General features: G+C 34.3%; 1 protein-coding gene across 1 annotated transcript in view; it reads right to left on the reverse strand.

Moving 5' to 3' along the window:
- Positions 1-12,547, reverse strand: part of aacs (acetoacetyl-CoA synthetase) — a 77,087-nt gene extending 64,540 nt beyond the window's left edge. Inside the window, exon 1 of the mRNA XM_062024380.1 lies at positions 12,082-12,547. Within this exon, the coding sequence (XP_061880364.1) occupies positions 12,082-12,220 (139 nt within the window). The 5' untranslated portion in view covers positions 12,221-12,547. The remainder of the gene's footprint in view (positions 1-12,081) is intronic.
- Positions 12,548-14,577: the final 2,030 nt, after the last annotated feature.

Below are 14,577 nucleotides of genomic sequence, written 5' to 3' on the forward strand. Positions count from 1 at the left end.
AACAATGTACAAGGTACACCCGCATGCTACTTTTCAATAACAATGTACAAGGTACACCTGCATGCTACTTTTCAATAACAATGTACAAGGTACACCCGCATGCTACTTTTAAATAACAAAGTATTAGGTACACCTTTATACTACTTTTCAATAACAAAGTATGAGGTAACCCTTTATACTACTTCTCAATAACAAAGTATTAGGTACAACGTTATACTACTAGTCAATAACAAAGTATTAGGTACACCTTTATACTACTTTTCAATAACAAAGGATTAGATACAACTCAATAACAAAGTATTAAGTACACCTTTATACTACTTTTCAATAACAATGTATTAGGTACAGCTTTAGACTACTAGTCAATAACAAAGTATTAAGTACACCTTTATACTACTTTTCAATAACAATGTATTAGTTACACCTGCATGCTACTTTTCAATAACAAAGTACTAGGTACACCTTTATACTACTAGTCAATAACAAAGTACTAGGTACACCTTTAAACTACTTTTCAATAACAAAGTACTAGGCACACCTCCATGCTACTTTTCAATAAGAAAGTATTAGATACATCTCAATACTACCAGTCAATAACAAAGTATTAGGTACACCTTTATACTACTTTTCAATAACAAAGTATGAGGTACACCTTTATACTACTTCTCAATAACAAAGTACTAGGTACACCTTTATACTACTTTTCAACAACAAAGTACTCGGTACACCTTCATGCTACTTTTAAATAACAAACTACTAGGTACACCTTTATGCTACTTTTCAATAACAAAGTGTTATGAACACCTTTATACTACTAGTCAATAACAAAGTACTAGGTACACCTTTATACTACTTTTCAATAACAAAGTACTAGGTTCACCTTCATGCTTTTTTTCAATAACAAAGTATTAGGTACAACTCAATACTACTAGTCAATAACAAAGTACTAGGTACACCTTTATAATATTTCTCAATAACAAAGTACTAGGTACACCGTCATGCTACTTCTCAATAACAAAGTACTAGGTACACCGTCATGCTACTTCTCAATAACAAAGTACGAGGTACACCTCCATGCTTTTTTTCAATAACAATGTATTAGGTACAACTCAATACTACTAGTCAATAACAAAGTACTAGGTACACCTTTATACTACTTTTCAATAACAAAGTACTAGGCACACCTTCATGCTACTTTTCAATAACAAAGTATTAGGTACAACTCAATACAACCAGTCAATAACAAAGTACTAGGTACACCTTCTTGCTACTTCTCAGTAACAAAGTATGAGGTACACCTTTATACTACTTCTCAATAACAAAGTATAAGGTACACCTTCATGCTACTTTTCAATAAAGTATTAGGTACACCTTTATTACTTTACTATTACGCTGGCCCCACCATGGACTGGACTTTCGCTGATGTGTTGGACTTTCACAATATTATGTCAGACCCACTCGACACCGAGGATGTCGTTGTGGCTTGTACAGCCCTTTGAGACACTTGTGATTTAGGGCTATATAAATAAACATTGATTGATTGATGATTGATTGATTTATACTACTTTTCAATAACAAAGTACTAGGTACACCTTCATGCTACTTCTCAATAACAAAGTACTAGGTACACCTTTATACTACTTTCCAATAACAAAGTACTAGGTACACCTTCATGCTACTTCTCAATAACAAAGTACTAGGTACACCTTTATACTACTTTCCAATAACAAAGTACTAGGTACACCTTCATGCTACTTCTCAATAACAAAGTACTAGGTACACCTTCATGCTACTTCTCAATAACAAAGTACTAGGTACACCTTCATGCTACTTCTCAATAACAAAGTACTAGGTACACCTTCATGCTACTTCTCAATAACAAAGTACTAGGTACACCTTCATGCTACTTCTCAATAACAAAGTACTAGGTACACCTTTATACTACTTTCCAATAACAAAGTACTAGGTACACCTTCATGCTACTTCTCAATAACAAAGTACTAGGTACACCTTCATGCTACTTCTCAATAACAAAGTACTAGGTACACCTCCATGCTACTTCTCAATAACAAAGTACTAGGTACACCTTCATGCTACTTCTCAATAACAAAGTACTAGGTACACCTTCATGCTACTTCTCAATAACAAAGTACTAGGTACACCTTCATGCTACTTCTCAATAACAAAGTACTAGGTACACCTTCATGCTACTTCTCAATAACAAAGTACTAGGTACACCTTTATACTACTTTCCAATAACAAAGTACTAGGTACACCTTCATGCTAGTTCTCAATAACAAAGTACTAGGTACACCGTCATGCTACTTCTCAATAACAAAGTACTAGGTACACCTTTATACTACTTTCCAATGACAAAGTACTAGGTACACCTTCATGCTAGTTCTCAATAACAAAGTACTAGGTACACCTTCATGCTAGTTCTCAATAACAAAGTACTAGTTACACCTTCATGCTACTTCTCAATAACAAAGTACTAGGTACACCTTCATGCTACTTCTCAATAACAAAGTACTAGGTACACCTTCATGCTACTTCTCAATAACAGAGTACTAGGTACACCTTCATGCTACTTCTCAATAACAAAGTACTAGGTACACCTTCATGCTACTTCTCAATAACAAAGTACTAGGTACACCTTCATGCTACTTCTCAATAACAAAGTACTAGGTACACCTTCATGCTACTTCTCAATAACAAAGTACTAGGTACACCTTCATGCTACTTCTCAATAACAAAGTACTAGGTACACCTTCATGCTACTTCTCAATAACAAAGTACTAGGTACACCTTCATGCTAGTTCTCAATAACAAAGTACTAGGTACACCTTCATGCTACTTCTCAATAACAAAGTACTAGGTACACCTTCATGCTACTTCTCAATAACAAAGTACTAGGTACACCTTCATGCTACTTCTCAATAACAAAGTACTAGGTACACCGTCATGCTACTTCTCAATAACAAAGTACTAGGTACACCTTTATACTACTTTCCAATAACAAAGTACTAGGTACACCTTCATGCTAGTTCTCAATAACAAAGTACTAGGTACACCTTCATGCTACTTCTCAATAACAAAGTACTAGGTACACCTTTATACTACTTCTCAATAACAAAGTACTAGGTACACCTTCATGCTACTTTCCAAGAGCCAAGTATTAGCAGCAGAAAAGCCATAAAACGGCAATGATTGCTTTCCTTGTTTTTGGCAAGCTGCTGGAGGGGCGGAGCTTGGAAGATGGCTGCTGAGCGTGAGCTGCTCTTTAGGTTTACCCAAACCTTGATGACATAAAGAGCTCGCTTGTTCCCAGGTTATTCCAAATACTGCAGCCAGGAGTGTTTCCTTCATTCCTCGTCACCACCCAATGGTGTATTTACCTTCCTCTCACAGGACAAAACATTATGACAACTCTCTATGGCGCAAACACAGAAATATGTGGAGCGAGTACATCGACAAACTGATCAAATGATACACAAAGCAAACAACAAACTGCTCCCTGATAATGGACAACCTTTGATAGGATAAATAACACATTTAATTGTTTCATGAATGTGTCTGATATCATTTATCCTGAATTCCTCATGTTTATTGTTGATTAAATAACACAGGATCTGATAGCATTTATCCTGAATGCATTCATTGTTATTGTTTACTAAATAACAGTGTCTGATATCATTGATCCTCAATTCATCATTTTTATCGTTTACTAAATAACAGTGTCTGATATCATTTATCCTCAATTCATATTTTTAATTGTCTAATGAATAAGACAGGATCCAATATAATTGATCCTGAATGCATTCCTTGTTGTTTAATGATTAACACAGTATCTGATATCATTCATCCATTTTTTTTGCACTAAAAGATCATTATTTTCATTTTCTTTTTTTTTTTCATTTATTTATTTATTTCAGGCAATGACATAAAAAATAATAACAAAAAAAGTACAAAGTTGACAACACATAATAATATAAATTAATATAGTGCAAAAGGTAATGTGCAGTATGTAATGCCTGATTGTGATTATTCACATGAGTTTCACTCTTACTTTGTTCAAGGATTATAATACAAATGTTGCATCATAGTGGCATTACCACAGGTAACAATAATTATTACACTGTAACAATAATTTGTATCAACAATGTAGGAATAATGAATATACCAACAATGGTAATAGACAACATAGCAATAATGGTAATAGACAACATAGCAATAATGGTAATAGACAACATAGCAACAATGGTAATAGACAACATAGCAACAATGGTAATAGACAACATAGCAACAATGGTAATAGACAACATAGCAATAATGGTAATAGACAACATAGCAATAATGGTAATAGACAACATAGCAACAATGGTAATAGACAACATAGCAATAATGGTAATAGACAACATAGCAACAATGGTAATAGACAACATAGCAATAATGGTAATAGACAACATAGCAATAATGTAATGGACAACATAGCAACAATGGTAATAGACAACATAGCAACAATGGTAATAGACAACATAGCAATAATGGTAATAGACAACATAGCAATAATGGTAATGGACAACATAGCAATAATGGTAATGGACAACATAGCAATAATGGTAATAGACAACATAGCAATAATGGTAATAGACAACATAGCAATAATGGTAATAGACAACATAGCAACAATGGTAATAGACAACATAGCAATAATGGTAATAGACAACATAGCAACAATGGTAATAGACAACATAGCAATAATGGTAATAGACAACATAGCAATAATGGTAATAGACAACATAGCAACAATGGTAATAGACAACATAGCAATAATGGTAATAGACAACATAGCAACAATGGTAATAGACAACATAGCAATAATGGTAATAGACAACATAGCAATAATGGTAATGGACAACATAGCAACAATGGTAATAGACAACATAGCAACAATGGTAATAGACAACATAGCAATAATGGTAATAGACAACATAGCAATAATGGTAATGGACAACATAACAATAATGGTAATGGACAACATAGCAATAATGGTAATAGACAACATAGCAACAATGGTAATAGACAACATAGCAACAATGGTAATAGACAACATAGCAATAATGGTAATAGACAACATAGCAATAATGGTAATAGACAACATAGCAACAATGGTAATAGACAACATAGCAATAATGGTAATAGACAACATAGCAATAATGGTAATAGACAACCTAGCAACAATGGTAATAGACAACATAGCAATAATGGTAATAGACAACATAGCAATAATGGTAATAGACAACATAGCAATAATGGTAATAGACAACATAGCAACAATGGTAATAGACAACATAGCAATAATGGTAATAGACAACATAGCAATAATGGTAATAGACAACCTAGCAACAATGGTAATAGACAACATAGCAATAATGGTAATAGACAACATAGCAATAATGGTAATAGACAACATAGCAACAATGGTAATAGACAACATAGCAATAATGGTAATAGACAACATAGCAATAATGGTAATAGACAACCTAGCAACAATGGTAATAGACAACATAGCAATAATGGTAATAGACAACATAGCAATAATGGTAATAGACAACATAGCAATAATGGTAATAGACAACATAGCAACAATGGTAATAGACAACATAGCAATAATGGTAATAGACAACATAGCAATAATGGTAATAGACAACCTAGCAACAATGGTAATAGACAACATAGCAATAATGGTAATAGACAACATAGCAATAATGGTAATAGACAACATAGCAATAATGGTAATAGACAACATAGCAATAATGGTAAGGAAACATTGAGCACATGTTAACACTTTGAGACAGAGTACAACAGCAGGTAAATTTAAAGACCCTCATCTCTATATTTGAACCAGACCCCATGTTTGTATAATAGTTTAAATCCATTAATAGTTTGGCATTGCTTGTGTTGTAAGTCCAGTTTGTTCCATAGTTTTACTCCGCATACAGACACACAAAAACATAGTTTTACTCTGCATACAGACACACAACAACATAGTTTTACTCCGCATACAGACACACAAAAACATAGTTTTACTCTGCATACAGACACACAACAACATAGTTTTACTCCGCATGCAGACACACAAAAACGTTTACGAGTGGTTTGAGCTCTCGGCAATAAGAAATATCCAAAGCCTCTCAAGTTGTGAGCCTGCACTCGTCTTATAAAAAAACGTTGTAGATTAGGCTGCAATAATTTGTTATAAGATTATTAATGTATTATATTTAACAAGGTCATCAAATTTGAGCAACTTTGATTGCATAAACAGATTATGAGTATGTTCTAAATAACCAACGTTGTGAATGATCTTTTCTGTAATATGATCAGAGGATGAATTGTGTTGTGGTAAGTATTCCCCCATACTTCAACACAGTATGTAAGGTATGGCAGTACCAAGGTGCAGTATAGAGTACGGAGTGCATTTTCATTTAGGTATAGTTTTGCTTCGTTTATAATTGAGAGGCTTTTGGAGATTTTTGTTTGAATGTGTCTGACATGAGCTTTCCATGATAGTTTACGATCAATTATTACTCCCAAAAATGTATTCTCATTTACGATTCCAATTTGGGTACCATCAATACTTATTTTCTGTTCAGACGTTACGTTGCGATTTCCAAACATCACTATCTTAGTTTTATTTATATTTAAAGATCATTTATTTGTGTCCATCCATTTTGTTTACTGTATTTATGAGCTCATTATAGTCATCACTACTGTAAAATATATTTGTGTCGTCTGCAAATAGTATAAATTTCAGTATTTTGGATGTATTAAACATATCATTAATATATACATTAAACCGTTTTGGCCCCAACACGGACCCTTGGGGGACACCACAAGCAATGCCAAGAGTATCAGATAAAAATTGACCCATTTTTACAAACTGTACCCTCCCTGTTAAATAACTTTTTAAGCAGTCACCAGCCAGCCCCCTAATTCCATATCTTCCCATTTGATCTAGTAGAATTGAATGATTAATGGTATCAAAGGCTTTCTTTAGGTCAATACAAATACCAACTGTATATCTTTTATGCTCCAGTGGAGGGCCGGCCCGTGGCATAGGTCGTATAGGCAAATGCTAAGGGCGCCGTCCATCAGGGGGCGCCACGCCAGTGCCACAAATGTTGGACGAAAAAAAAAAAAAAAAAGTTGGTACTATTATTTTTAAATACAAAAAATAATCCCACGTTAATTAAAATACAAAGTAAAGCCTATTTAATAGAAATATTATTTGTTACAACATTATGCCCCCTCCTCCCCCGCACGGTGCGCCCCCTCCCTTCCCGTATCATGACTCTTTTTGGACGTCCCACATAAAAAAATCAACACAAGATGTCAAAACGGCCAAAACTGTCAGGTGCCCAGGGAAGAAAAAAGAGAAAAGAAGAGGATAAACGAGAAAAAGACAGAGGTAGCAGGTAGGTAACGTTAGCCTACATGAAATTATTTGTCTGTTACAGAATGTGATAGTAACCTTTAGCATTAAGCTAATGTTACATGATTCGGCAATTGCTAATCAATAAATAGCTAGTTCTGTTTTAACGTCGGGTTAATATTGTGGAGGGGGCTAAATTGTTATGGAAAATAATAATGTAACGTTAGGTAATTACTAGAGATGTCCGATAATATCGGCCGGCCGATATTATCGGCCGATAAATGCTTTAAAATGTAATATCGGAAATTATCGGTATCGTTTTTTTTATTATCGGTATCGGGTTTTTTTTTTGTGTTTTTTTTATTAAATCCACATAAAAAACACAATATACACTTACAATTAGTGCACCAACCCAAAAAACCTCCCTCCCCCATTTACACTCTTTCACACAAAAGGGTTGTTTCCTTCTGTTATTAATATTCTGCTTCCTACATTATATATCAATATATATCAATACAGTCTGCAAGGGATACAGTCCGTAAGCACACATGATTGTGCGTGCTGCTGCTCCACTAATAGTACTAACCTTTAACAGTTCATTTGACTCATTTTCATTAATTACTAGTTTCTATGTAACTGTTTTTATATTGTTTTACATTCTTTTTTTATTCAAGAAAATGTTTTTAATTTATTTATCTTATTTTATTTTATTAATTTAAACAAAAAAGGACCTTATCTTCACCATACCTGGTTGTCCAAGTTAGGCATAATAATGTGTTAATTCCACGACTGTATATATCAGTATCGGTATCGGTTGATATCGGTATCGGTAATTAAAGAGTTGGACAATATCGGATATCGGCAAAAAGCCATTATCGGACATCCCTAGTAATTACAGTACTCCCTGGTGTACAGTAATTTGTAAGTCATTCTAGTTAATGCAATATTAAAAAGCACAAATAGAGAACTCTGTTGGATCCCCTTTTTTTGTAATATACTGGTTTGATATCTTGTTTTGTGCAGTGCCTTATTTATATTGTATTTTTAATTTATTTTATGCAACTTGTTGACACGTTTTATTTTGTGTTTATGTATGTAAAAAATATTGTATTTCATATATTCATTTTTTATTTTTTGTATTCATTTATTCATCCATATTTTTTTTTATCTTGTTAACTATTCTGATTGTTAATTTGCTTTCTTTAAGTAAAAAAAAAAAGGTCAAAGACAAAGCTATTGGGTTTCTTGTGAGTATATACACTTCACTGCCGATGTGGGGGGGCGCCACCTAAAATCTTGCCTAGGGCGCCAGATTGGTTAGGGCCGGGCCTGCTCCAGTGCATTAGTCATTTCCTCAATAGCTTCAGTTATTGCCATCGAGGTTGTTGGTTTGGATCATTGATTATATGATGCTTCTCAAGAAAAGATTCAAGTGGAGAGTTAAATAGTTTCTCTAAGATGTTTGAGAAGTGAGGCAAAAGAGAGATTGCTGTGTAATTGTTGAAAGCGTGTTTGCTGTCACTTTTGAAGAGCGGAGTTACTTGGAAAGCAGCCAGTCTGGAATGATAGGTTACATATATAAGTTAAGGGTTTTACAATATTCAGAATAACCTTTTGAACCAATATCATGTTGATATCATGGCAGTCAGTGGAGCACTTACTTTTACACTTTTTTACATCCCAGGTTCCTTTTATATTGTTTTTGTTTTCATATCGTTTTTTCTTTTGATAATATAACCGTTTGCTTGTTCTTATAATATCAGGTAATTTATTTTTGTACTTCTTGTATCGTCGTTCGACTTCTTTTGTTTTTATTTTGATGAAAAGTTTGTAGAGATTGTTTTCCTTTTTACAGGCATTAATTATCCCTTTTGTGATCAAAGGGCTATTTTTATTTTTTCCTTATATAAAATATTCTTTCACGGGGCAATGTTTATTATGCAGGGCAGTAAAGATGTCTAAGAAATGACAATAAGCACTGTCCACATTTGGTTCTCCTGAACTGCTAAACTATTGTTTAGGGCAGTGGTCCCCAACCTTTTTGTAGCTGTGGACCGCTTGAAAATTTGTCCCACGGACTGGTGGGGGGGGGGGGGGGGTGTATTTTAAAAAAAAAATTTTTTTTTTTTTTTTTTACAGAAATAAATACAATCATGTGTGCTTACGGACTGTATCCCTGCAGACTGTATTGATCTATATTGATATAGAATGTATATATTGTGTTTTTTATGTTGATTTCATTTTTTTTTTTTTTTATAAATTCTTGTGCGGCCCGGTACCAATCGGTCCGCGGACCGGTACTGGGCCACGGCCCGGTGGTTGGGGACCACTGGTTTAGGGAACAGATTGTTTCCTCAGTTGTTATTCCTTTAGAGATTTTTGCCTCAGTGTCTTTGGTTTTCTTGAGATGACAGTCATATAAAGTAAAAACAGGTAAATGGTCAGTGATATCACATATCATTTTGCAGTATATCCTAGTTTTCAAGCACTATAATCTACTTATGTAGCACTATAAGATCATTATTTTGCAGTATATCCTAGTTTTCAAGCACTATAATCTACTTATGTAGCACTATAAGATCAGTATTTTGCAGTATATCCTAGTTTTCAAGCACTATAATCTACTTATGTAGCACTATAAAATAATTATTTTGCAGTATATCCTAGTTTTCAAGCACTATAACCTACTTATTTAGCACTATAAAATAATTATTTTGCAGTATATCCTAGTTTTCAAGCACTATAACCTAATTATTTAGCACTAAAAGATCATTATTTTGCAGTATATCCTAGTTTTCAAGCACTTTAATCTACTTATGTAGCACTAAAAGATCATTATTTTGCAGTATATCCTAGTTTTCAAGCACTTTAATCTACTTATGTAGCACAATGAGATCATTATTTTGCAGTATATCCTAGTTTTCAAGCACTATAACCTACTTATTTAGCACTAAAAGATCATTATTTTGCAGTATATCCTAGTTTTCAAGCACCATAATCAACTTATGTAGCACTATAAACTATTTATTGTGCAGTATGTCCTTGCATTTAAGCACTAACCTACTTATTTAGCACTATAAGCTATTTATTTTGCAGTATATCCTGGTTGGTGCTTGTTTAGCACTATAACCTACTTATTTAGCACTATAAGAAAATTATTTTGCAAGATATCCTAGTTTTCAAGCACTTTAATCTACTTATGTAGCACAATGAGATAATTATTTTGCAGTATATCCTAGTTTTCAAGCACTATAATCTACTTATGTAGCACTATAAGATCATTATTTTGCAGTATATCCTAGTTTTCAAGCACTATAACCTACTTATGTAGCACTATAAGATCAGTATTTTGCAGTATATCCTAGTTTTCAAGCACCATAATCAACTTATGTAGCACTATAAACTATTTATTGTGCAGTATGTCCTTGCATTTAAGCACTAACCTACTTATTTAGCACTATAAGCTATTTATTTTGCAGTATATCCTGGTTGGTGCTTGTTTAGCACTATAACCTACTTATTTAGCACTATAAGAAAATTATTTTGCAAGATATCCTAGTTTTCAAGCACTTTAATCTACTTATGTAGCACAATGAGATAATTATTTTGCAGTATATCCTAGTTTTCAAGCACTATAACCTACTTATTTAGCACTAAAAGATCATTATTTTGCAGTATATCCTAGTTTTCAAGCACTATAACCTACTTATTTAGCACTAAAAGATCATTATTTTGCAGTATATCCTAGTTTTCAAGCACTATAACCTACTTATTTAGCACTAAAAGATCATTATTTTGCAGTATATCCTAGTTTTCAAGCACTACAATCTACTTATGTAGCACTATAAACTATTTATTTTGCAGTATGTCCTAGTTTTCAAGCACTACAATCTACTTATGTAGCACTATAAACTATTTATTTTGCAGTATGTCCTTGCATTTAAGCACTAACCTACTTATTTAGCACTAAAAGATCATTATTTTGCAGTACATCCTAGTTTTCAAGCACTATAACCTACCTATTTAGCACTAAAAGATCATTATTTTGCAGTATATCCTAGTTTTCAAGCACCATAATACTTATGTAGCACTATAAACTATTTATTTTGCAGTATGTCCTTGCATTTAAGCACTAACCTACTTATTTAGCACTAAAAGATCATTATTTTGCAGTATATCCTAGTTTTCAAGCACTATAATCTACTTAGCACTAAAATATCATTATTTTGCAGTATATCCTAGTTTTCAAGCACCATAATACTTATGTAGCACTATAAACTATTTATTTTGCAGTATGTCCTTGCATTTAAGCACTAACCTACTTATTTAGCACTAAAATATCATTATTTTGCAGTATATCCTAGTTTTCAAGCACTATAACCTACCTATTTAGCACTAAAAGATCATTATTTTGCAGTATATCCTAGTTTTCAAGCACTATAACCTACCTATTTAGCACTAAAAGATCATTATTTTGCAGTATATCCTAGTTTTCAAGCACCATAATACTTATGTAGCACTATAAACTATTTATTGTGCAGTATGTCCTTGCATTCAAGCACTAACCTACTTATTTTGCACTAAGCAGTCAGAGCAAAGTAAATGCAGCATTAAAGATGAATATTGTTGTGTATTGACAGACTGACCCAGGTGAAGCCCATGTTCCGCATTGACCTGCATCCTGAACTTGTCCATCTGTGTGTCCCTCTTGGAGTCCGGGTACCACAGGACCTTGCTCTCCATGTCCATGATCTTCTCGCTCTTTCCTTCCGTGTCTTTGGACATGTTTGCTACCGAGCTAGTACGCTAAGCTAGGCGGGCTGACAGCGAGCAGAGCCGGACTGGATGCAGCCTCCGTGCGGCTGTCAAGGAAAAGTCGGCCGGCGAGAGAGGGCGTGCACGACGTCCAACGTGAGGGAGCGTTTAAAAGTGTTGCCAAAATCTACAGTAGCGTTTCAGGACTTCTTATTTTCTCCTCGATTCATCGTTTATCTGTTACTATTACCACTATTTACTATGTTTAGGGTGCGATATTTGAATCCTGTTGGTGAAGGACGTCGTGTCACAGTTTTAAACACCCGTTCTCAGCAACGTTAATAGTCTTAAACACTACCCCGACGCGGAAGTTGCCTGTCAAAAAGCTGGCCTCTGATTGGTCCTCGGCTCGCTGACTCCACATCAGGAGACAGGTGGCTTCATGTGGGGGCGGGGCTCTGCTTTTTTTTAGCTTTAGCCAATCAGAGAGGCGGGCGTGAGTGACGTGTGAGAGGTGCGCCCTATCAGGGAGCAGGGGAGCGGGAAGCCCCGCCTCCTTGGAATGCCAAAGAATGAATGCTAGAGAAGTCACGTCGTCTGACGTCAGACTGGCCAGACTGGACCCGCAATCACACGGCCGACCCTCGGTGGACTTTGAGCTAAATGTTCAACTTTTGATGTGGACATTGGACAAATAAATACAATACAAATAAGTGCAAACATCATTTTTAGGCTGCATATCATTTTAAATCACACTAACAATTCATTTGTATTCATTCTTAATTGTAATGTTTCACTTTCATATATTTTGATGATGGCGCTTCTGTTTTTTACAGCTCCTCAAAGCTTTCTTTTTCAAATTCAAATATTTTTTGGTTGTTTTTTTTTTCAATTTCAGACTTTTAGCCCGATTTTAGCGTGGGGTGTGTGCAAGGGGTGTGACCCTATGTGACCTTCAGAATCATTTTATGTGACCGTCCACTTAATTTAATTTGACCCTCAAAATCATTTCATGTGACCCTCCATGTCATTTTATGTGACCCGCCACATCATTTTATGTGACCTTCAAAATCATTTTATGTGACCCTCTACATCATTTTATGTGACCCTCCACTTCATTTTATGTGACCTTCAAAATCATTTTATGTGACCTTCAAAATCATTTTATGTGACCGTCCACTTAATTTAATTTGACCCTCAAAATAATTTCATGTGACTCTCCATGTCATTTTATGTGACCCGCCACATCATTATATGTGACCCTCAAAATAATTTCATGTGACCCTCCGCGTCATTTTTTGTGACCTCCACTTCATTTTATGTGACCCTCAAAATCATTTTATGTGACCCTCCACTTCATTTTATGTGACCTTCAAAATCATTTTATATGACCCTCTACATCATTTTATGTGACCTTCAAAATCATTTTATGTGACCCTCTACATCATTTTATGTGACCCTCTACATCATTTTATGTGACCCTCAAAATCATTTCATGTGACCCTCCACTTCATTTTATGTGACCCTCAAAATCTTTTTATGTGACCCTCCACTTCATTTTATGTGACCCTCAAAATCTTTTTATGTGACCCTCCACTTCATTTTATGTGACCTTCAAAATAATTTTTTGTGACCTCCCCTTCATTTTATGTGACCTTCAAAATCATTTTATGTGACCCTCCACTTCATTTTATGTGACCTTCAAAATCATTTTATATGACCCTCTACATCATTTCATGTGACCCTCTACATCATTTTATGTGACCTTCAAAATAATTTTTTTGTGACCTCCACTTCATTTTATGTGACCTTCAAAATCATTTTATGTGACCCTCCACTTCATTTTATGTGACCCTCAAAATCTTTTTATGTGACCCTCTGCATCATTTTATGTGACCTTCAAAATCTTTTTTTTGTGACCTCCACTTCATTTTATGTGACCTTCAAAATCATTTTATGTGACCCTCCACTTCATTTAATGTGACCCTCAAAATCATTTTATGTGACCCTCCACTTCATTTTATGTGACCTTCAAAATAATTTTTTTGTGACCTCCACTTCATGTTATGTGACCTTCAAAATCATTTTATGTGACCCTCCACTTCATTTAATGTGACCCTCAAAATCATTTTATGTAACCCTCCACTTCATTTTATGTGACCTTCAAAATAATTTTATATGACCCTCTACATCATTTTATGTGACCCTCAAAATCATTTTATGTGACCCTCCACTTCATTTTATGTGACCTTCAAAATCATTTTATGTGACCGTCCACTTCATTTAATGTGACCCTCAAAATCATTTTATGTGACCCTCCACTTCATTTTATGTGACCTTCAAAATCATTTTATATGACCCTCTACATCATTTTATGTGACCCTCCA

This window comes from Entelurus aequoreus, linkage group LG17, assembly GCF_033978785.1.
Source record: "Entelurus aequoreus isolate RoL-2023_Sb linkage group LG17, RoL_Eaeq_v1.1, whole genome shotgun sequence".
In the NCBI taxonomy this organism is placed as follows: Eukaryota; Metazoa; Chordata; class Actinopteri; order Syngnathiformes; family Syngnathidae; genus Entelurus; species Entelurus aequoreus.